The sequence below is a fragment of the Ammospiza nelsoni genome, chromosome 1, assembly GCF_027579445.1.
Source record: "Ammospiza nelsoni isolate bAmmNel1 chromosome 1, bAmmNel1.pri, whole genome shotgun sequence".
NCBI classification, from domain to species: domain Eukaryota; kingdom Metazoa; phylum Chordata; class Aves; order Passeriformes; family Passerellidae; genus Ammospiza; species Ammospiza nelsoni.
This window is the reverse complement of record NC_080633.1, coordinates 78,953,959-78,979,573: the sequence shown is the minus strand read 5'-3', so window position 1 is coordinate 78,979,573 and position 25,615 is coordinate 78,953,959. Positions and strand designations below refer to the sequence as shown.

The following is a 25,615-nucleotide window of genomic DNA, read 5'->3' as shown; positions in this document are numbered from 1 at the left end:
TGCTGAAGCAGACAGGCAGAATTTTTTTCCCCCCCATTTCTCCAGGATCAGGTCTGAAATAAGACCACACTCTTTACTAAGTGATGCGACCCACTTGGGTCAAGATGCCAAACTCAGCCAGGGAGGAGAAACCATCTCCTTCACACAAACACCTGCCAGCTGTGACTGACAGTCACGTTTTCCCCAGCCTGGAAGAGCCTGCAAGTGCCAGCTGTGGAAAGCTGTGCTTCCCCATATTAGAACAACTGATGCAAGACCAGAGGAAGGACTGGCAAGAACACAGCTGCCTTGAGACAGAGATATACCAGACAGAGAAAGGCCACGAGGATGCCTGGGGGTTATGCAGCAACTCTCCTACAAAGACAGAGAGCTGGGGTTGTTTAGGCTGAAGAGAAGGCCCCAGGGAGACCTTTTTATGGTCTTCCAGTACCTAAACTAGGCCTACAAGAAAGATGGAGGAAGACTTTTAAAAGAGCACGTAGTGTAAGCACAAGGAAGAACGGCTCTAAACTGAGAGAGGGCATGTTTACATTAAATATAAGGAAGAAACTCTTTCCTGTGAGGTTGCCCAGAGAACCTGTATATGCCTCCTCCTTCAAAGTGTTCAAAGTGCAGTCTGGATGGGACTTGGAGCAACCTGGTCAAGGGAAGGTGTCCCTGCCCATGCAGAGGAGGGTTGGAACTAAATGGTTTTTAAGGTCCATTCCAATCCAGACAATTCTATGACTCTATCATATTCAAAACTGAAATTCAGCAGGTTTTTAGGCTGGTGAAAGTAATGAAATGACAGCAGAGATGTAGGGGGTGTGACACATTATTTGCATATGAAGCAGAAGTACCCTTGTGGTGAGCTCAGCATGGACAGGCAGGGGGATCCAGCTGCTAGCCAGAGCTAGCAAGACCACAGCCAAGAGCAAGCTTCTCCTTCCACTCTACACAGCTGGTCTTCAAGAAGTAGTCATAATCAGTACACACCATCCAATACCTCAGACTACCCACAAACTAACATAAAATCACAGAATCATTTAGGTTGGGAAAGATATCTCAGATAATTGATCACTGAAGCACATCCCTAAGTGTGACATCTGCACATATTTCAAATACCTCCAGGTATGGCGATTCCATCACCTCAGTTGGCATCCTGATCCAAAGCTTGACAACACTCTTGGTGAAAAAATTTTTGCTCATATCCAGTCTAGACCTTCCCTGGTGCAACTGGAGGCTGTATCCTCTGGTCCCATCATTCATTACTTGTGAGAAGAGACCAACCCCACCTGGCTTCCACCTCATTACAGGTATTTGTAGAGAGACACTGCTTTTATGCAACAGACAGACAACACACACAGATCATAGAGCAACTTTAAGTCTGACAAAAACATAATTTTCTCCTACAAGGTAACTGCTCCAATAGATTTACACATCCCTGCTCTGCATCTCCCAGCTTCCTCCCTCACCCTGACACCCAAAAGCTATGCTGGAAGCTGTGAGTCAGCACACTGCACAGAAGGTCCTCACAAGCAACCCTCATTGACCCTAAAGCCCAGGGAACCATGACTTTTCTCTTCAGTTACCTCTGAAAGTGTGTCTGTTCAGTAGCATGAACCTTTACATGGAAATTAATTTTAATTTGCAATGAATTTCATCAACCAACTCCTCTGTACATTTTTGAATTAAGTCAACCAGCTAGTCTGTAAACGTCAGCCCAGACAATTCCATAAACACCTGCTTCCCACAGCGTGGTGCAGTTCCCCAGTCTGTGAGACCTGGGAGGACTCTGCAAGCTTTCCATCACAAGGATGATGCTATAAATTATCTATAAAGAAGATGACTGCACAATAATTTCAAGTCAAATTGTCAGTGTGTCTAAATTAAAAAGCAAGTGCAGCACTCAAAATGCAGTATTACTGATTCTTCCCTGCCTGCAGAGGTGCGTATTCTTAAATTAAAAACAAAACAAAACAAAAAACTCCCCAAACAAACAGAAGCCCTAAAAGCAGAAGTAATAACCCAAGCAAAACTCAAAGTAAATGGGCTTCATAGCAAGCCTGCAGAAGCTCAAACTGGGAATTTTCCATGACTGCTTCACACAGTGCTATTAAAACAGATTTAATTGTACATGCTCATAATCAGATTTTTACGGCACAAAAGAATGCAAGTATAAAACAAATATAAATACCTTCCTCTGCCTATAACCAGCCAGTATCTTTTAATACTTTCATGCTAATAATAAAGTCACTCCTCATATTACTATGCTGTCAATAAAAAAAAAAAAACAACAAAACAAACTAACCAGCTATTTGTTCTGTTTGGGTGGTGGTTTTTGACTTGTTTTGTTGGGATTTTTTAAGAACTCTTAAGTAAAATAAAATTACTTAAACACTACTGAAAAAAAACTTTCCCACAAGTGCTGAAGCATGGAATTGTGCAAAGAGAAGCTTTTTTGTCTAATTAATGGATTAAGAAGAGGATTTGGGAAAGCCTCATTAGTCAGAGCACGTGCTTGGCTTCAGCTGATATGAATGTGACACAAACACAAGCCCAGACCTCCTGTGGGGAAAGTGATCCAACATGGTCACCTGGAGGGGCACTCATCCCTACTGAATTACTCTCAGAAATGTCATTTCAAAAAAAGTGAATGTTTTCAAGCACGTTCCTAATTATTTGTACTGCTTAAGCCAAAATTGTATTTTTACTCTTCAAAAAACAAACACAACAGTCTGTTATCACTAATCTCAGTGGCAAAACAACTGAGAAGCATCTTGCTCGTGACTACCAAAAAGCCCAGCCTCACAAGACAGCTTTGCTGAAGCTGGTGGCTCTTCAACACTCCTGAACTCTAGGAAGTAAGAAACATGAAAAGCTGCTTAGGCTTTACTCCAAATAAATGTTGCAGTAGCAATGTGTTCCTACACTGCCAGCTCTGTATTAGCTTCCTCCAAGCTTTTCCTTGGCTGGTCAAAAAGACTTGGCCTTAAAAATAAGCAATTTTCTCTTCAAAGAAATCATAAATCATCATCTCAAAGTGGAGCAATAACTTTCTGCTTACCGCACATACTACCTCTAGCCCATGATGCAGCATATGAAATGCTTCATTCTGCAGGCAGCAACAGAGATTTCCTCACCTCTCAGGAAATTAATTTTGAGTCCTCAGAGCTCCACACCATTTTCATGTGTGCAGTGGAAAATATTGCAGGCTGCAGGGACTGTGTGCCTGCTGCTCCTCCTCCAAGCAAGTCACCAAGCAGAACTGGACCCCCTGCTTAGCACAGGCGGCAGAGTTGGTTTTATTTGCATGGGTGCAAACTCCAAGGGAGGGCAAGAGCCTTATTTATATATACACTGCACCTCTCCACCCAGGGAAAGGGAAAAACATATTGGAAAGGGCAACACTGTAGTAACTGGACAACCATGACAAAAACAGAGTGAAGCTTTTGTTGAGGGTTGCAGCACTTTGGCACGTGCAGCAATGCAGTTTAAATCATTCAAATCCCACGACAGCATTCACATGATGTCACTCTCCCCCCATTGCTCATGAGCGACTCTTCATACGATTTCACCGTTGTTTCAAGTACCAACTTGTCTTTATTTTGAAGAAATTATTATAATTTCATCATAATTCTAGCTGCTTACTCATAAGACGAGCACAGCTTAATTCTGGCAGCATGTTTATCACTGAACATAGATCTTTAAAGAGAGTGCTGATACAACATTGTTTTGGTCACGTTTTCAGCTCCCTTTCATCTCCAGAGAGACACGAGCATATTTGTTTATGCACAAATGTGACCTTCAGAACTTCTGTGTATATTTTCATATAAACACATGGTTTCATGACATTCTTTTCTTGTAGGAGTTAAATCCATACCTCATGCTCACATAAGCAAGATCCCATTTATACAGGAGAACTACAGAATATAGGCCCATAGCTAGTATGAAGAGAGATACTTGCTCCATTTTCATTCCTCCAGATCACAATAAGAACCACCTCAAATATATCCAACTTCCAGAGGTAACACACAACTTCAGCCAATTTGCAAGAAGCTTATTTGGGGTTTCTTAGTCTAATATGCTGTACAAGGCTTTCCCTCAGATAAAACTGTATCCATTTACTTTTCATCTAAAAATGATTTATGGACACGTTTACAGAAATAAAGGATGTGAATCATTCAGTGGTTCTTCTCTTGCGAAAAAAGAAAAGCTTCCAGCAGAAATTTTCCCCAGCAAGTCAATTCTTGAATACTCAAGACCGAGCATGGGCTGGTGATGGATCACCAGGAGTGCACACACATCCACACCCGCTGCTCCCAGGCACCTGATGAGTAACACGGACCATGCTGTGCCACAGGTGTGGAGCACTGCTTGCCCTGTAAAACACAGTTACTGCTTTACACGATAACTTATATTGTCACATGAAACTTCTTCCTGCTCATCTGGGGGAAAGGGCAATGTCCAATTCCTCTTTAAGTCTATTTTCTTCACCATGTTTCCAGCTTGGGACTTTTTGTTCCTAACAGCAGCTCTCACGATACCATCTGGTGCCTGAAAGACAAAGGCTGAGGTGTAATTACCCTGATCCAGCCCTGAGGCAATTCTGCTGCACTGGCAGAGGTAGGAAGTACATGGCACCCCCTCCTTTACTCTTCAACTTCATACACTGCTCTGCTTCCTTTCTGATAATTTAAAGGAAACATCATTGAACTTGACCTTCTGTGTGCCAATATGGCAGCAGTTATTTGTAGTCTTTCAACGACAGTAGTCTCTTAAGGACAGTTTCCTAAAAACAAAAACAAAAAAATCTCCTGTGGATCTTGTGGGTCAGATATAAATATCTTCCCTACAAAAGGCACCAGGGGTAAATGCTCTTCCCTCAATACATGCCATGCCCTGTATAGGTAAGGAGACAGCTTGGTGGCTTCATTAAAAGAAATTAAGTAGAAATAAAAAACTGACTTCTCTCTTTCCAAGGATATGTCTGCGATAAAAGCAGCTCTAGGGTGAATGTATAAATCAATGTAACAACGATCCTGAGATGGGTTAGAAAGCAATGGTGAGTTAGACAAGTCATCTGCTAACAAAGCCAGGTCTGTGTGAAGAGCAGAGACAGGATTGTGGCAGAGGCTTCCTGCCCTCATCCCCGACAGGATGGACACGGCTGTGGGGTCATGCTGGTCTGTGCCACCCACTGCTGCCCACCTGGGAGCTACAGCAGCAATGTAGAGGGGCCCTGCAGTGTGCATTGCAGTGAGGGTGACTGCAGATCTGCAGAAGCTGTGCTTGGACCATGGATGCCACCATACTGAAGTAGCATCACTGCTACTTCAATATAACTTGTACCAAGACCAGCAGTGGTTACCTCCTGGATTTCAATCACTTTTTTCTGGTTAAGTGGATTTTTGGGAGCTTCCCGAGTCCCAGTAGATGCAGTGCTCACAGTCATAGACTGGTTTATGTTGGAAGGGACCTTTAAAGATCATCTAGTTCAACCTTCCCTGTCACAGTTAGGGACATCTTTCCCTAAATGTTCATTAATTCTCCCACAGCAAGCTTGGATTGTGACATGTAAGAAGCCAAGTTACTTGCTCTCAGCTAGAAATGAGAAATTGAAGGTATTTCAGAAAATGCTTAAACACATTATGACTCTGCTCTTACTCAGATGGAAATGTGTCCCATATTCATCCTGGGATTACCATGTCTTTACTTATTTTAAGTAGAGCAACATCAGGAGCAAAATTTCCATGGAAAGAATTACACAGCCCGGGTACTATGTCAAGGCACCAAATTTTAGAAACTCAAGCATCAACACTAACTCCCATTGCTTGTTTTGGGTTCATTATCTTTAGACATGATCACATAGCTTAGCTATAGATCACCAAAACCCTAAAATTCTCCTGTGCCTTTAAACCTATCCCCCTCCACAATGCTTTGCTTACCCAGCAACTTCCTGCTCCTGCCCAGTCAGAAACCACTACTGCAACCACTTGTTTGGGAACTGCCAACATCTGCTGGTAGGAGAAGCAAAACTCACAGGCTGGGAACAGTCTGCTCACCTGCATCCCCCATGGATCAGGAGAGACCTTTACAACAGCCCCCCAGCCTTGGAAGAGCTGCTGGGCAAAATGCACACAGGGAACTGGGAGCCACAATGAGTAGGACATTCAGTGTCCTAATAAAGCACTCAGGAAAAGCCCAAGAGCACTGCACCTTTATTTTTACTTTCCAGAGAAGCCCAACCAATGTAACATGCCCACAAATACACTTGGCTTTAAAGGGGAAATAGGACATGTCACTGCTCGGTCAGCCAACACCAAGGCAGAAGAAATCTAGCTTGAAGAACGTTCTAGTTCTGCACCACTAAGTCAAAGGGAGGTTAATTATTACTCACCTATTCAGGCAAGCCCCAAAATCCTTCACTTAATTGGGCGAAAACACAGCTAAGCATGGAAAGGAGCTGCTTCTTAAACAAAGACTTCTAAACTAGAAGTGTAATTTGTGGGTTTAGCTCTGTACACAGTGCAGTAAAGACACAGAAAGACCCAGACTGCACTCGGTGCCCTTCTGAACAAGGTTAATCCCAACACTTGGAGCCTAGGAAAACCAGCCATCTGTCTGAAGTGGTTCCCAAACTCAGCAGAGAGCCCCTGGAGTCTTCCAGACTCCGCCAGGGTCCCCAGGGCAGTCTCGGTGCATTGCTGCTCCAGGCTGGTTTGTTGCACCCTCCTCACTTCCATGGCTGCTGTCCCCAAGGAACAAAATCAGTCTGCTCCTTCATGAGGTTGCAAATCATGTTTTATTTTACAGAAGAGGAGGCCAATTGACCCATGGGTGCACATCAGCTATGCCCTACACCATTTCCATATTGCTCACATGGCCACAGATACAGGTTTAAAATAAAATTCAGAGTTTTATCAGAAGTGTAAATGTACTGACAGAACAGACACTGCCCTGCAGGGAACACAACTTACTAGAAGTGAAATGATTCATAAACTCATGTATTTATTTCAGACTGGGGCCAAGCAGCTTTCATCACTTATCCAACTATGCTTGAAAACCTTCCTTTGAGCAAAAAAAAGCACAAGTGGAGCTATTTTTAAAGCCATCTAAAAAACAGCAGGGCATGACATACCTTACTTTTTACCACATGGTAAAGATGAAAAACTGGAACAACCTCTCTCTTTTATCCATCTGAGGGCCTAAATGAGTAACTTTATTTATAGCCACTAATGGCTACTACTTCTGACCTTGTTTTTTCTCCTCAACAAACCACCTTTCCATCAGGGAATTAAAGCTTTCAGCAATTCAGACATTCATGTTATTCTTGCTCAGTATGGTTTTTCAACTGGGAACAAGCTTCCCAGGTCACTGGGAAAAATAAAAAAAAACAAACACACACTTTTTTTTTTTTTGCTGCTTCAGTTAATTCTAACTACAAAGGTAAGAAAGAGGGAGAAGATACACAAACTAATCAGTTTTCTTTTTGCTTCTAAATAACCTTGAAGTAATTCCTTGCCATATATTTCCTCCTGTACAGACACAGCAGCTGTGCCAAATAATGTACTTATTAAAGAAATTTAAGAAATGGAAAAAATACAAGCAATATACAAGAATCGTAGCTAACATCAATATTAGCAAGGAACAACAGGTTAACAGAAGGCACAAATATCCTGTTTAGAGCTATACCAGCAAACAAGACAAGGTATTCTCTTCCCCTACCCCTTTCCTCTTCATGGGTACATAGGCAAAGGAAGGAACAGCACAGCACTGCAGCTGGAGTACAATAAAATATCATCAGGCTAAATAAATAAGCACACACACAAAGGAACCAGCACCTTACAGTCATACCTCTGAGCTTACTGACACAACCTCTTTTTTGCAAAGCAAAAAGCAGCATCCTTTCTTCCCAGAGGTCTCAGACCCTTCCACAAGTGAAGATGTGAAGAACAAACATCCCAATGGCTGCAGGTACAGACTACCTCCAGCAGCCTCAGCAGCAAAACATTTGCCAAGTGACAGAACTCTTGAAATTTTTCCCTTTTCTAACAGTTAGAAAGATCTGATAAAAATCCAGCTTTCCTGAAAAACAAGTGGACTTCTGGAGAGAAAGAGCCACTTGCTGACTATTTCTTCCTCTGGTAGAGTGTCGGGAACAAAATGAGTGGAAAAGATGATCACACAGCAACAAAAAGTAGGGAAACCACAAAAGGCAAGATTTTATTACAATAATTTTTGCCACCCATGAAGCACTACTAACAAATGCCAAAGTCCCATTTTTTTGCAACATATATTACAGCAGTTTTCTTGAGAAAAACCACAGATTTCTCCAGTATGCCTATACCAAACTATCTAGAAGCACATCATTGCTCAATACCACTAAAAAAAAGATACTTAAAAAGACTACTATAAAATGCAAGAATTTCCAAAATGCTGGCATTTACAATGGAAGGAGCTGTTGACTTCCTCACAGGAAGAGAGTCCCTGCAGAGAGACCTAAACAAATCAGAGGGCTGGGCAATCACCAACCATATGAAGTTCAAAAAGGGAAAAGTGACAGATTCTGCACCTGGGATGGGGCAGCCCTTCATGAATGTATGTGCTGGCTGGGGATGGAAAGATGGGCTGGGTGCCCTGGTTGATGGAAAGTTGGATATGAGCCTGCAGTGCCCTGGCAGCCAGGAGGGCCAGCCCTGTCCTGGGGGGGGATCAGGGACAGCATCACCAGCCAGGCAAGGGATGGATTGTCCTGCTCTGCACTAGGGCGGCCTCAATCTTGAGCCCTGTGTGCAGTTTTGAGTGCCATGATGTAAGAAAGGTATAAAGCCATCAAGGAGCATCCAAAGGAGGGCCACAAAGATGGTGAAGAATCTGGAGGGGAAGCCCCACAAGAAGCAGCTGAAGTAACCTGGTCTGTTCAGTCTGGAGAAAGGAGACCTCATCACTGTCTACAACTTCCTTCTGAGGCAAAGCAGAGGGGCAGACTCTTCTCTCTGGTGCCCAGTGACAGGACCCAAGGGAATGACGTGGAACTGCATCAGGGGAGTCTAGGTTGGACATCAGGAAGAGGTTCTTCACCCAGAGAGTGTTTTGGGCACTGGAACAGCTCCCCAGGGAAGTGGTCACAGCACCAAGCCTGACCACAGATCAAGAAGCATTGGACAATGCTTTCAGGCACATAGTGGGATTCTTGGTGTGTCTTGTGCATGGCTAGGAATTGTACTTCAATGATTCTTGCAGATCTCTTCCAATTTAGGATATTCTATAATACCAAAGACCCAACCAGCAAATACTCACTCAAAAGCTACAGCTAGGAAAACTCCAGCTGTTTAGAGGACAGCAACTGAAGATTATTCTAAAAAGTTGAAAGGAACTACAAAGAAAAAAAAAAAAAAAAAAAGGCTTAATTCAAGCATTTTAAAGCAGCAGCAATCACACACTGTATCCAAAGAGGAGCCATCCTGCTAAACCATCTGCTCCTGCTCAGAGCCTGACGCTAGCTCGTCTCCTTCACCTCCCCAGGAGTGCCTGGGGCCATCCCAGCAGCGGTGTGACCCATGATCTGTTGCTGCAGGTGTCTGGGCCTTTGCTGCCTTAAGCCTTTCTTGTCCCTTCAGTTCAGCCACTGATTTATGTGCAGCCACTCTTCTTGCCTAATGTCTACATGCAGAGTGGGAGGCACGTCCCTGTGCTCTTGGACAGCCACAGCTCATACTGCCTACCAAATCCTCTGATGCCTTCCAGCAGGAAAAGAAAAAATAAAAATCCCAAGAAAACAGCAAAGCTTTTGTGGCCTCTCTGACTGCATAAAGTGACTGTTCACTTTTCAAATCAAATGGTTCCAAGCAATATAAAGAAGTGTTTCTGTATGTGGCACACAATTTCAAGAAATCAAAATTCAGAATTACAGCCTTTATTTGCCTGAGTCCAGAAACACCTGGAACACAGTAACTACTGATTCCCTGTCTGAAGGAAAAGGGTTCCATGACTCAGTGTTTTCCTTTTTCACTCAGTGAGGACTGCTGAGAACAAGCCACCAGCAAAGGATCACTGGATGCTCATAAGAGATTTCCGTACCACGTTCTGTCCTCCACGAGCTCCTGATGGCATCTCCACCTTAACTGCATGGTACAAAGGCATGCTACTGACAAAGGTGTAGCTACACAGTAAAAGTGTAATACAACTATTTCATCACATTGCAATTCAGCTTATTCATGTATTTCATGGGCTTGTGTACAAAAGAAATCTGGGGTATTAACTACTGCACCAGAGTCCTAGTTATTAAGGTACTGGATCACCAAGGCACAATGATGACAGAAATGGAGTGATAGGAACAGAAACTGGGAGTAGAGACCCTTAAAACTAACAAAAAACAGAGTCAGCCTTTTGCCTTACATGCTGCGAAAATGCTAAAATCCCATTTATCATCTGTTAAAACTTCTCAAATTTGGTGTGCAAATTATTAGAAATGTTATTGCAAGGAGGGAAAAAAGGGTCTGCTGCACAAATTACATATTCTAGCACAGATTTGCTGAGTATCTTTATTCCTTGAAATAGCTTATCAAGTATCACACGGCAGAATCCAACTGGAGTTTCAAGAACAAAGAGCTCACTTCATGGGACACTCCTCCTGGTACACGGTCTGAAAGGCAGCAGGAAATGCCACCCTTCAAAGCCCTGCTGTAAACGCTGCTCTTATTCTCTGCTGGGGAATATACTAATTGATTGGACACACCAAACAAACCTATTCATCGTACCCATCACCAGAAAGCTGTAATGAGGGGATAAGCCCTAATCACAAACCCAGTCTATATTTAATAAGGGGAAGGGATCCAAGCAGACGACCAGCAAAGCAAGAAGTCTGACCTACAGAATGAGCATCTACTCCTTGTCCTGACGTGAACTCCAGTGTGACTCCTGACGTGACTCGTGTCCCGCCAACTTGGCTCCTTTCTGAGGCAAATAAAAATATAACCTAACCAAGACACAAAGCTGGGTTTGATCCACTGAAATGGTCAAAGAGAAATGATGTCCACTGGCTCTGTAATCAGATGTGCACATTAAACAAAAGGATTTGACTTCTCCTCAAGATAAACAACTTCAGAAGAAAAACAATCCCATTCTCTTAACAAATATATTTAACTTAACCTGAGAAAACATTTCAATGTCACTCTAAACAACAGCAACTAAAATAAGAACAAATAATCCATTTCCGATAATGCTATAAACATCAATACTTTTTAAAAACAATGAATAAATTTCTCTTATCTGCTGTCCCCAAAGCCAGGGCCAGTTTGGCTGAGTGCAAAAGAGAAGATCTGAATCTTCCAGAGAGACCCTGCACTTCTCTCAGTGAGATCAACAGGCACATGCAGTGCACAACACCAAACCACACAAGGCTTTGCCAGTAGCACAACTTTCACAGTTCACAATCATTTCAAGAACTACAGAAGTGTTTTCTCCAGATGCTGGGAAGTTCATCAAAAGTAGTTTTCTAAAGCCTTCTGAAAATCTCTAAGAGAAAGAGGGCCAGGGGATTTGTGGTGTTAACTTTGATGACAACTTTCAGTAACACTCAGCTTTGTAATTCCAAGTGATAGCTGGTACTCAGCAACCCTTGAACCTCAGGCCTCCACCTGAGGTTGTGCTACAGGCACCACAATCAATCCTGACTCTCAAACCATGATAGCAGACTCGGGCAGCAGGGTGCCACCCTGCCAGCATTACCATGGCCAGAAGTTAAGAACAGAGAACACAAGCCAGAAGACCCTCAATAGGTATAATGACAACCCCAGTACAGAGCCAGATGTGCCATGATAAAATGCCCTCGGATAAACTTGCTCAGAGTGGGAACATAGTTTTGCCCCACAGGGGAAAAAGCAACAACCAAACATTTTCCTCTGCTAAGGTGTCCTTACAGCAACGCCCTTAAGGGCATTCTCCAAAACAAAAAAGACTTGTATTAACACACTCTCATATCACTGACCTTTAATAAAGGACTATGACTAGTTTCCCAAGAATATATAGGAAAAGGCAATACTAATACATCAAAGGGTAGTTAATCTTTTACTTCCTGAGTCCTCCAACACAGCCCTTCACCCTGTGCAGGCACCCAGCCAGGATCCCATGTGAAGGCACAGCTTGGTCCCTGAAATCTGCTGCTGAGCTACCCTCTCTTTCTTCCTTCTTGCCTCATTTGGAACAAACCAGAACCAAATCCACCAAAAACGTTACAAAAATATTTAATCCATCTAAGAGATGGATTAAAAAGAACATTCATTTCTTGAACATTCACCTTAGCTTAACATTAAATCAAAAGCCTAGCAAGGCCTGCTTCATGATGAAGACAACATACTCTCAGAGAAAATAAAGTCTGATACCATAAAGCAGGCAACATGCCCCACTGAAACAAAGTATTTATCTGCTACAAGGTATTAGCATACAAATACAGGAAGCCTATTCAACTCTAAACTCTGGCAGGACACTGGATTGTACAGGAGTAAACTCTATCCTCTAGAAAGTTTTCCTGCAGTATGCCATTAATCCTGGAAGGAGTAAAAGGTATTACACTGACTCCCATGTTCAGCTGCTGCTCCAATGTGTTTACATTTGCCTACTGGTCATTGAAACACACAAGAAATCCAGCTCAAGGTTTATTTCATCTGAATTTTCAATGTAAGTTTAGCAAACCATACAAGTTGCCAGTACCTTTCACTTTTGAAGACTTCCTTCCATATACCAGGGTAAACTGCAGAGATTTCCTCAAAGCCATAAAAGAACTGAAGTGTGCCTTGTTTTTTTCCAGTTACTGACTGTGGCTACCCCTTGGTGAAAAAGTACCTAAGCACAACTGCACACTAGGAAATACTACAAGATCTCATATAGAAATTTATGTTAAACCCCTCTATAGAAGAGCCTACAGAAAACAGAAATGTTAACTTTGGCCAGCAAAACCGAACACACCCCAATTTCTGCCATGCTTTCAGCATGAACCAAAATTGTGTCTGTTCCTAGTAACCTATTCAACAGAAAACCCCATATATTATTAAGTTACTCCAGCATCACTCAGGCTTGCAATTTCAATGAAACAGAAAAAAAAAACCCAACTCCTTAAACTTTATACTAAATAAGAAGGCTTTCACAGGCTGGACTGAAAAAAGGTCACTTGGCCCAAAGGAAAACAGCAGCTAAATAGAGAGCAAGTATTTACATTAATGAGTAAAACAAGCACAGGTATGACGCATTTACAGCTGAATCAACCCAGCACCCTTCCCCAGCCAGCCACTGGTCTGCAATGGGAAAGTGTCCATCCAGGCACAAAGCCTACAGAACAAGACCTTGCAGAAAAGCTGCCAGACATCCCTACATTGGCTGTCCTGGCTCAGGATATCGGGAACAAGCATAAATGACATTTGAACCTGCCTGAGATTACAGTATTAATCACTGGCTTTGCAGAAATGAGTCTAGAAGTGGACAGTATATTCCCCCTCAACATCCCCTTCTTCTTACAGGAATACTTAGAAATACAAGCAATCTTTACTCATTCTTTCTCTCCTAATGAATCTTTCCCAGTATATTTTCCTAATATAATGCTCATATTTTCCACATAGCAAAGCTGTAGTTTATTTCTCAGTATAGATATAGTTTACTTCACAAGGCAGATCTGGAGCAGAGTCAATATCAGTTCCCATTCTGAATCCAAACTTCCAAAGTTCTGCATTTATAAGAATGGGGTGTTTGAGCTACTTCTTAAGAGACTTCTTAAGAAAAGGATAATCCACTTAACCGTTCGTAATCAGGGGGCTGTCCAGAACAAAGTTGCATTACAATAAATATGGCCAGTGGATAATGCTCATATTTCAGACATAGGACATCTTAGAAAATCCTAAAATAATTGGAGAAAAAAAAAAAGCCACTATGCAAAATTTGAACCAATAACACCTACACCCAGTAATTTACAATTAGCTATGGTCCCAACACCAAATCATCCTCATTTATGCCTCACTAATGGTTTAAAATGTCACATAATGATAAATACCAGGAAAAACCAAGAGAAACAAGAATGCCTAAGCCATGACCCTCTGATACAAGCCTGAAGTGATAATTAATCAAACAAGTTTTGAGGTCACATCCCAAAACTTGTAAAGCTGTCACAATTAGTGACTTAAGGCTGATAATTCTTTTTTTTTTTTTTTGCCCCCCTCAGCAAAAGTCTTAATTCAGAGTAACTTTTACCTCCTGCCCTTCTACCCGTACTCCACCCAAAACCATGTTCCTGGCTCTGGCCACATCTGGAGACAGTGATTCACTAAGGAAAAACACTGGCCCTGCAGCCAAAAAGGCTGGTGAGATCAAACCACCCAGAGGACACGCTTCCCTTCAGAGCTGCCACTGCACTGCAGTCAACCCGCCAGACGCTCCAGGGGTGGAGCTGCTGCACCTTCCGCTGGGCCTGCACCCATCCAAGAGACACAAAAAGGCATTTGTCTTGCTAGATATTTATTTAGAAGTACCACCAATATTAACAATCCATATTGAAAGGGAAAAAAGGAAGGAGGCACATTATTCACTTGCTAGGGGTTGATTGGTGCAGTGACACTCTATATAGATGTTCACACATATGCTCCAGCACAGAGTCAGGGACCTACCAGTTTTCCTTCAGCTATTTTCTAAAGTCAAAAAAACAGATTCATGAGACTATAATGGTCTCACCACACTGAAAACGAAGATCCTGCTGAAATCACCAGAACAGAAGCCTATTGTGTACAACCATGCATAATTATTGATAAGGGGGCCCAAACTTTTGCTTCCATCTTTTGAGGCACACAAGGGCAACAAGAGCACTGAAAGGTTGCAAGGTGTCTCAGGTTACTCATTGGACCAGCACTCTAAACTCCCAACATGACACTGAAAGCTCAAGCTACCCTTCCTTTTTGCTTCCTCTCTCCCCCAATGTGGTCCTCTCCTGCCATCACAGAATCATGGAAAAAAATATGAGACATTTCTGATAAAAGCCTGTGCCACTTGGCCTGAAAAATAAGTTGGGACTAGCCATGCTTTCAAGCACTATTCCCTTTTACCAGCCAGCAAGCCATGTGACAGCTCTGAAACAAACAAAACAAAAAAAAAAAAAAAAAAAAAGGAAAAAAAACAACAACAAAAAAAACCCAACACTGAAGAGGTCCACAACGGTCAATATCACCCACACACAGTACTCACCAAATGAAAACATGTATAAAGAACATCTTCTTAGAGCAAAACAGCTTACAGACAAAGTGCTAACACAAGCATACAATTAGGGAAAAGACCAAAAAAAAAAGTTAACATTTCAGTGAGGTGTCACCAGAATGTAAAAAAAAGTCCAGACTCAGAAGCAGCCAAGTCTTCTGTAATAGTGGGTTTCACAGCTTTTCTTTGCTTGGAGACTGCCTGAACATACCAAGAAAACCACAAGCAGACCCTGCAGAATGTAGGGCCTCCACTGCCAACTTGAAAACTTACGTATTTTGCAGCCTTAAGAGAATTCTTGTGTCATTTTACAGTATGTGCAGTGCCAATAGGGTTGCTAGGCTCCAGCCCAGCCACGACAATGTTTCAGTTGCACAAATTCATCTTATGAAAGGCACATGTGAATATCAGTGGTGGGCAGTAACCATTACATGATACTGATGAGCTGAATGTGATTTCCAACTTGGAGCAATAAACCTGAAAAAAACTTCATCTTTCTGACCTGATAAGGTAAGCCCCCTTGAAACACCTTCAACTCAAAACACAGTACTCTCTAATTAACCTAAAAATAGCTGTAGACAAAACAACCATCAGCTTTCAAGAAAACCTATATATGAGAAGTCAGAGCTCAGAAAATTCAAAAAACACAGCCAACATCAACAGCCAAAAGAGACACTGTTTCTGCTTGGCATGGCTTTGGCACTCAGAAGGTCTCCAGAAACACCTTTATGCCATCACTCACGGGTTTTGCCCCACCAGACTAAGGGACAACTTTGCTGGTGTAAGCTACACACTAAAGCTGGAACATCAGACCCATGCTTGTGTTACTACCAAAACACTTGTAAATGAAAACTGGGGAGACTTCAAAGGTCATCCCCAACACATACACCGTGCTGCACAGCACAGCCAGAATCCATGTATTGCAATGCAGGCATTTATTTGCACCACCAGGTTTTCTCATTAGGTGAATAGCCTTGGTGGTGCCAAGGCCCCCTGTCTGCAGGAGATGATGAACCCCTCAAAGGACTCACTGCTGTGAGGCTGTGATCTGCCAAATGTTGCAACATGAGAGCATCAAGAAAAAGCTTGCTGCAAGTGCTGAATTAAGAGCTTCCAGGTTCAAGCAGATACCTCCTCTGACAGCTTCCTGAAGCTAAATTTTTGTCCTATATCCTTCCCACAGAGGGAGGTTCAACACTTGCTCCTTCAGAATACATGCTGGAAGCCCTCTCCTTAAAACAAAGTACACAGGCAAGTATGTGCAACTGTGGAGAACAGAAATTAAGGAAACCATTCTGAACTCCAGGTACCAGTAGTAATGCTAAAAATAAAAGCATGGTAAGCACAGAGTATCTGCTGTGCCTCAAAGGACACTGGGAGGGTCCCCACAGTTCCAAATAAACTTCCGTGCAGCGTTGGTTAATCATCAGCAGGACCTCTATGGCAGTGATCCTTTATAGTGATCTCCTTCAACATCATCTACCCAGACATCCTACACAGAAGGCAGGGCACACAATTGTTCTCCTCCCTTCTCCTCAGTTTCCACAGTTGCAAGGTTTGGACGAATTCTTTTAAGGCTGGCAACAGATAAACCTAAACAATCCCTGCAGCCACCACCATACACACTGTGCTGCAAGTTAGCTCCCCAGAAGCTGAGCGCCAGCTTGGTGGACAGGTTTGCACAAGATGACCTACAGAAGTTTCTCCCAACCTCAAGCCCTTTCTGACCTCCCCTGGGTCAGCAAATGCTTGTCACTTCTTCTGTGACAAGGAGAGCAACCACAGCTCAGTGCAACATCCCGTGCATACTGGTCAAAGTGACTGCCATGGAAGGGGAAGAAGATAAACCTGACTTCTGCATCCTCTTCCCCTGCTGCCCTGATAAGCCCTGCTTGGGAACTTGACATGCTGAAGGGGCAGTTTGAGCTCCCCTCTCCTTGTCTTCTGCCTCATCTGGAATTTACTTTCTTCCTTCCCTCATGGCATACATCCCCTCTTAGCAGGGATGCATTCTCACTGGAAAACAGTCTGACCTCAGCTACCACAGGAGCCTGTTCCCTTGAGAGCACTCTGGCTGTTGGTAAAACATATGGGAACAATTTTTTCAGGCTGTTTTAAGCAATGCAGCCAAATGGCTCTACGGCACATACCCATACAGGATTTCTACAGGTTTTAATACTTTAGATAAGAAAATATTACTACAAAAACAAAAAGAAATTAAAATTCTACCTCCAACCTTCTTTTAAAGACTGTAAGGTAGCACAGACCAATCAAAAGCCTTTAAAAAAGCATCACAAAACATTTTTCCTCTGTACATAGAATGCAACTTCGTTATTATGTTTATACCTTGCAGCAATTAGAGCATGTTGGGGAGTAAGTTACAGGACAAACTTTTCCAGCCTAATTCTTTACTTAGAGCCATGAGTTGTTCTTAAATTGGTCAAGCTAGAAAATTGGGACAGGGATGGAAATCAAGGCTTCCCAGGAGACAAGTGCAACCACTTGTTGTCCTTTAACAACAAAAGCTGAGAATACTAAGAAAGAGTAAAGAAAGGAAACTGAGCAGCAAGAGGGAGAAGTCAAAGAGCTGCAAAGTCACACACGATGGCAGTGTCAGATGATTGGCACGAGCCTGGCGTTATCCCACACCTCACTTAAGGCAGCAAGTCCCAACAGGACTACATCCCCTGTGATGCATCGCCTGCTCTCCACAGGTGTCTCACCCAGTTGCCTCATTTTGTTCCAGTAAGCATCACCATCTACTGAGGCATGTTATATTTAGCATCTAGCTATGGAAAAATATGGGAGAAATAATAATGCAGGATTTTTGGTTTTTTCCTATTAACACCTTTAAGTTGTACAATATTTTCTGCAACACCCAGACTGAAGACACTTCTGCCTCCAGTGCAGTGAACAAGAGCTTCTTGGTAATGCTGAGGAATGACCCCTCTGAAGTGCCAGTATTTATCCTTCCCACTATCAGCTTTTCTCCCAAAATATAATCATATCAGCAGGCTTTTATCACTGACAAAGAAGAGCAGTGCACATTGGGCTTTTCACCTGTGTCTTTCATCCAGCTTCCTCCTTCTTCCTCACACTGTAACTTATTTTAACGAGAACAGTAATTCCCTTAGATAAGTCAGCAAATATTTTTGTAAAGAGCAGCTGCAGGATGTCTGCCTCACACAAATTAAATTACCTAGTGGCTCAATCCAGTGCCTTCAACAGACATTCTTCTGTGGTAGCTGGGTCAGACTCCGTGCATTTCTGCTATTGTGCCTCATGCTCTCTATTTTCCATTTACATATGCTCCGCTCCAGAGCGAGGGAAGGAAAATGTTTATACTTGTGGGTGGGACTTTGGATGCAGATTAAAGTCAAGGTGCTATATTTACTGATCTTTTAAAGTAATATCTGCATGTTGAAAGAGAGTCAAAGTTCTTAAGAAAGATCAAAGTCCACATGAGGCAACCACAGATTAACATAAATATATGCTGCAATGCTAACACAGACTGGTAAAATTTACTTGTGTTTCCCCTGCAGCAAGTAATTTTGCCTAATAGGGGAGTCAAAACCATGAAAACTCTTCTTCACCTTTATGTAGGGCACACTGCAGTACTTTGTGATGGGGCGAATGACTCTTCAGACTAATTTTGCAAGGCTAACTTAATGCTACCATATTGCTCATGGCTTACAAGCTTTTGAAAGGTGAGGGCTACATCCTCTAAAAAAAAAAAAAGGCAGCATTACTACTTAACTCAGACTTCATCAAAGCTAATCCTGCATTTCTCCCTTCTTATTGCAGTTGACAGAACTTTTGTTGTCTGACAAATGAAAAGCCAACAAGCAATAAAGTGTATGACCTTCCTTTATTTGACTAATTACTATTTCAGTAAACAGATCACCTATTTTTCTTGTGGAAGCATCAGCGGCAGCACCAAGAACACGAGGGATGTTGTTTCACGAGGGCAAAGGACAGTTTTGCAGATTAATCACAACCCTGTAAAACAGATGCCTGGCCTGTATTTACAACCCCGACAGTGCAACTGCTTTGGCGAGAGGTGCAATTAGAGCAAGTGTGCAGGCAGTCACCAGAAGTCACAACCCAGTCACGGGCTTTGCCAGCAAACTACAGGCACAACAGAGAAAACATTGATCCTGCACACTTTATGTTCACAAGGCGGGATAAACTGATCCAGTAGAATACTGCTGTACAAAATTCAGCTAGCTTGAACCAGAAGAGGACCCAGGTTCTGAGTTTTATCAAATATCCTAAGTCAGTAGCAAAGCACCCTTGATTTGCTTTCTTCACCCGACATACTGAAGTTGTCAAGGTCCACAAGACCACGGTAAAGCTCAAACGACTTTCAGGAATGCAGCCTCCCTCCTTCTCATTTTGAACAAAAGATTTCATCTGTACTTAATAACACACACTCAATGGACAAACCTTTAAAAAAGGGTGCCCAGCGGCAGCCCTGCCTCTGAAACCTGCAGCGTTTGACGCCTCTGGTGCCCGTGCAGGGCGGACAAAGCGCGCTCCCCGGCTGGCACACAGGGAACCCCGAGGAGGGACTCCCCGCTCCCACCAGGCACGGCCTCAGAGGCAGCAGGAGCGGGGCAGGCTCCGCGCCGGGAGCGGGGCAGGCTCCGCACCGGCGCCCCGGCTGCCCGCGGCCCGCAGGGAGCTGCCGCCGGTGGCCGCGGGGCTGGGGGGCAGCGCGGCCGCACCAGAGCCTCTCTCCCTCCATCCCCCGCCGCTCTAAGGAGCCCAGTGAGCGCCGGCAGCCCGCCCGGCTGCGGACAGCCCCAGCAGCACCGCTGCAGCTCGGCGGCTCCGAGTTCCGCCCCGGCCACAGCCACAGAGGCCGGGAAGTTGGGGGAATTTGGGGGCGCACTCCCTCCGTCCCTCCCTCCCTCTCCGCCAGCCTCCCGTTCCCCGGGCGCTGCTCCTGTGAGCACCCTGCAAACCGAACAACTCGAGGGAACGAACACTTTCCGTGAGCCTCCCGCCGCTCTGCTGCCGGTATCCCGCCCGACAAAAGCGACCCCACGCTGCAGAAGGAGCAGGAGGAGGATTCATCCCACCGGCCCGCGCTCACCTCCGCCAAGAAGTTGTCCATGGTGGCCCCTCGGCCCGCCCGCGGGTGCGCAGCGCCGGGCACCAGCCGCGCACCATGTGCCGCTCTCGTCCGGCCCGGCTCGGCTCGGCTCGCCCCACCGAGCCGCCTCAGCCGCCGCGCCGCTCCATCGCGCCCCAGCGCCGGCAGCAGCCGCAGCCTTTGTCCGCCCGCCCCCTCAGCGCCGCTCGGCCGGGCGGTCCCGGCAGCGCATAGCCGCCGCGGGGAGCCGGCAGCGGGGCTGACGCCGAGCAGGAGGAGGAGGAGGAGGAGGAGGAGGACAAGGAAAGCCCCCGCCGCAGCACGCTCCTGCCCGGGGCCGCCCCCGTCCCGTCCAGGCGGGGCAGGAGCAGAGGCGGAGCCGGGGCCGCGCCGCTCCCAGCGCCGCTCTCGGCCGCGCCCCGCCCCGCCCCGCCCCGCCCCGGCCCGAGTGCGGGCTGCGCTCCCCCGCTCCGCGCTCAGCCCGGCCCGGCCCGGCCCGGCCCAGGTGGCTGCTGCCCCCGGTGCTGGGGACGCGTGCCCGGCTGCTCGGGGCGCGGAAACCCGCGTTGGAATGCGGAGTGAAAGGAGCGCGGGGCTGGAAGGGGAGCAGAGGCTCGCCCCGGTCTGCGGGTGGCTCCGCTCCCGTGCCCGACAGCGCACGCAGTGCAAAGCTCCGCCATCCGGAGAGAGGTGCTGCCCGAGGTGGTTAAGGAATACGTACCTGCAGGGTTCTGCTGCGGACAGGCAGCCCTTAGGTAAATGTGTAACAAACTCGTGTAGGAGCTCTCCTCAGCTTTATCCGTGTTCCTTTGCTAAACACGTCTTGTAGCAGCCACTCACTGAGAGATCACTGCAAATGAAAATAGCCCTCCTTTGTATAGTTTTCCAGTCCTTTACATTTCTGCAAAGCACATTTAAAGTGATCAGGTTCTGGAGACAAATCTTGTGAATAGTTTTGTGCTAACCCTGTAGTCACTAACAGGAGAGAATCAAATCTTGTGAATACTCGTCTATTTCTTTCACACTGCAGAAAGAAATGCACCAAAAAATAAGTCACAGCAATAAAGAAAAAAGCAAATACACTATTCTGCTTTTATGTCACAGGCAGAACCCTAATAATGGTTTGGGAGCTTAAGCATGTGAGCAGAGATACGGGAGACCAGCCCTTGACAGTAGAAATAATCATGAGTCTGCAACTCTCATTTTTTAAGGTGTCATGGCCAACACACAGAGCACAAGCACCACGAAAAAAAAACAAGTTTAAGATTAGATACACAACACAAGGAAAAACTTTCTAGTTTCACCACTGTGTCAAAAAAACATTTTTATCTGAATAAGGAGGAGAGCAGGTAAAAGATGTTTGGCTTTGAGATAGGTCATGTCCAAAATGGGGTTGTGCTGGTCTTGGAGATTCACACAGTGACATCCATGAAAACTGATGTACTGTTACTGTTAGCACTGGGACAAACCAACAGAAGAGGGACTTTCTGCCAAACAAGTACCTGTTAGAGCCTACCTGGAGACTGTGGCTGTCTGTCCTATCACACAGAAACAAGGTGGGAGGAAGTTTTCAGGCAGAGAGCAGCTGCTTTGCACATGATCAGCTCCTAGAGACCAGCAGCTCTCCCCAGCTCACCCTTGCCATGCTAGTGACAGTGGCTTGTGGCAGAAAAAGCAGAAATACTTCCCAGCTTGCTTGTAGCACAGCACAGAGTCCCTTGGGCAGCATCCCTGTTGCAGCTTGCCAAGCCCAGCTGAGAGATATCCCGCTGGACACCCTGCAGCACCCTGGGGGCTGCTGGGGGACCACTCCTCTTGTCACCACCCTACCATCTACTCCTAGGTAAACAGGTTGCACCTTCCTACAGTTGCTCTGAAACTCAAGATTTGCAAAGGATTTAACCTGAATTCACCTGTCAGCTCACACAGAAGTTAGCCTAAATCATTATTTTGCTGTAGATTCTGAGGTATAAACTCCAGTGTGGAAGCTCTGTAACTCTATTCCAAACTACTGCACTTCCAAAGTTACTCCAGGGAAACAGGTTTTTCTTTTCCCACAATCACTGTGCCAGAAAACTTCCCCTCTCGTACAAGCCTTGGTTTGGCAAGGGCTGAGTCAGATTGGACACATTTGTTAAATTATTTTGACTTCTGATTGAATACTTTGTTTGACACCATGTTATCGGAACGTATCATGCATGTCTGGCTACTGCATTGTACTCAGGTCTGTGAAACTCAACTGGCATAGGAATTCATGAAGACCTTGAACCAGTCATCCAATAAAAAGAGCCTGTGTTTTTTTAAATGAGAATTTCAGTAAATTACAAGAAAGTATTACCAATAGAATAGTTTTACACAGTCTAAAAATACATTGCAGAAAGAATGAGTGTTCTCTTGCGGTGGGGAGGCATTGCTAAAGAGCCGTTGAACTCCTAAGACTTTGTTAAGATTTAGAATAATTGAAAACTTGCAGGAAGAATTGCAGAAGTAGAGTAGAACAGGATTGCAGGAGTCACTCCAACAAGCTTCTTCCTTTTCTCCCTCTATGTCTTTTTGTGTCCTTTCTGCTCACAGTTTGTAAGCACTAGCATCTGTTTCATAGGAAAGGGGGTTTGAAACATGGCGTTTCCTTTTCCCGCTCTGAAAATGACCCCAAACTAGTCTCTTACTCATTTTATGCAATTGTTCTGGAATTTGGAAAACCCCACAGATGCAATGTACAAAGCTCCATGAACATCTGGAGACTTGGCCAGTTCTGCACAACTCCCATTTTCTTTTAATCGGTAGAAATTCCTTCACTGATTGTGTGCCTAAGGTAAATTGCTTCCTTTTGAAGCTGCTCACATGCATGCCGGCTCAGCTTTCAGCTCGGGTGAGGACAAGGAATGGACCAAAAGCTCACTTCCACCTCCCTGATGAGACACCTCCCAGACTGTGAAGATCTTACCCCCTTGTGTGGGTGGTTGATGGTGAGGCGTCTGATCCTTGGGCCCCCTTCCTTGCTCCAGCCTCTCTCTTGCTCCGTGCAGCAGAGCTTTGGCATTTGCTGGGTTGATTTCGCTCTCAGCTGGTCTGTTAGGCTATTTTAGTACCCCTCAGTTAAATTTGCTGCATTACATGGGCTGGGACTCATCTTCCTGCAGTCTTTCTGATCTTTTTTCCCCTCTACCAGTAGTTGCTAAAGTCCGTATCTGACCAAAGTGTCTGACAAAAACAGACATATCTTCCTTCCTTAGATCCCAAAGTATTCTTAGCAGTTGGGGCTTTTGTGAGACCATGGACTTTTAAAACAGATTTAAATTGCTCCTGTCTCTATCAACAACTCTATCCCATTGTATGAAGATTTCCATTTCTGCTCCAGAGGTAAAACCAACTTACTGACTAAAGCCCAGTTATCTATAAATCATATGTTTCACCTGAGCTGTGTTTCCTCACAGGGAATTTCTACACACCAGATTTGTAAGGCCTTTTTTAAAGATTTTTATTGAATAATTACATCCCAAGAAACCATTAATTCATTCAGTACTTTGAGCACACTTGGTCAAATTCTAGATGCCCCTCTTTAAAAGTGACTTTCCCCCCAATTTTTATCTATGAAAACCATCAGGGCCATATGAGGTTTGGTGGATCCCGGGGCTGGGAGAGTTGGAGGCACCCTGGGTGGGTAATGGCAGAGCCTGGCATTCAGGGCCCATCCCACCAGCCCAGCCAAGGGCACTGGGCCATGGGGAGGAAGGGGGAGCCCTTGGGAGTGGACAGGGATGGTCAGGACTGGCATGCCCTCAGGGTTGTAAAACTGAATGTGTTTGAAGCTAAACAGGTTGGGCTATAGCAAGTCCTTGCCTTCACTGCCTCTGATTGTCCATGGTGATGTTTTCTATACATTTCACAAATCCTACTCTCTTTTCAATAAACAAAGACTTGTTCTGTTGCCCAGACCTTAACACAAGATCTGTGGGGGGGCATCTTTATGCTAAAAGCTTTATGTCCAATGATTTTTTAGAAAGTCTGATGAATTTTCATTGCATGCATATGATGCTTTGCTCTTTCTTCACTTATTTTTAGTTGCCATTTTTCCCCAGTTCAAAGATACTGAGTGATTTAATCTTTTGCATGCCTGACAGGTTTATTGCACAAAAGCTTTTTTCACCCTCTGGAGGAGTTTTCTTTTCCCTGCTGATGGCACTGATGTAGGCTATCTGCCTTAGCCACAGCACTACTGTCCCTTCTGTAAGGCATGTGGATTGATTTCAGTCAAAGAATTAAATGATATATTCACTTAATTCAATCTTATTGATTAAAAGGAGCCTAAATTAACATTCTCTACTCACCAAAATGAGGCAGTGTGTTTCTTTGTTCACGGCTCAAGGGCTCATTTCATCTAGTATTATCTGTAAAATCTCCTCTCAGATTGTTCCCCTTGGTGTCTTTCTTCACAGCACACATAATTTTTGAGCAGGCTTGCTTACGGTCTATATTTCTGATGAGAATTTCTGTTTCTTTAAGCTTACTCCAAAAGAGGAGTTTTACCCCCACTCTGGGGCTGCTATTGCACTTGTCAGCTCCTGTCATGTTTTAGTTAACCAACTTTTTGTAGACAACATGTTGGGCACTGACAAATGTTTCTGCAGTGGGTGACAGTGTACAGGCAGACTGCTGGCACAGACCACAGTTTTCTACCACACTAGTTTTGAGGAATGCCCATTTCTTATTTGGGATGTACAGATCCAAAACTGTTACCATGGAGCTGGATTGCCATGTGACAGCACATTTAGCACTACCAGGTTAGGGTCTGGTGAAGGCCATTAAGATGTGTGGTTATACTCAGTTTCTGAGCTGAACTTCTACCTGGGAGATTCTAAGTTTTAATTTGCACATAAGAAAATGTTCTCTCTTACAAGATTTCAGTATATGATTTCTCAGACTCCAGACTTCTTTCCCAATGTCAGAGCCACCTCCTCATTCAACATCTGGCAGCACATTTGAAGACAGACAGCTCTCTGACTGTATGATTTTACCCATTTCCTGAATTCTATTCAGCCCCTTTGCAGAGCCTTTCTCTTCAGTGCTTACAACCCCTTTTCTGCCTTTTCCCTCCATCCTTTGTATCATTAAGTGACCTGCTTCCTTCTGGGCCCCTCAGGCAGCACCACTGCTTGTGGTGGCAGCCTATTCCCTGTGTGCAGCTTAGTCCTGGTGTTCTGAGCTTCACTGACCCTTCATCTCATTCAAGATTGATGCTGCACTTAGTTATCACCAGCATCTTTTAATCCAGTTGGTCTTCTCTTGCAACCTATTCATTTA

General features: G+C 44.5%; 1 protein-coding gene across 1 annotated transcript in view; it reads right to left on the bottom strand.

Moving 5' to 3' along the window:
- MYO10 (myosin X) overlaps positions 1-20,543 on the bottom strand; it is a 163,662-nt gene extending 143,119 nt beyond the window's left edge. Inside the window, exon 1 of the mRNA XM_059468754.1 lies at positions 20,312-20,543. Coding sequence (XP_059324737.1) covers positions 20,312-20,332 — 21 coding nt within the window. The 5' untranslated portion in view covers positions 20,333-20,543. The remainder of the gene's footprint in view (positions 1-20,311) is intronic.
- Between the last annotated feature and the right edge of the window lie 5,072 nt (positions 20,544-25,615).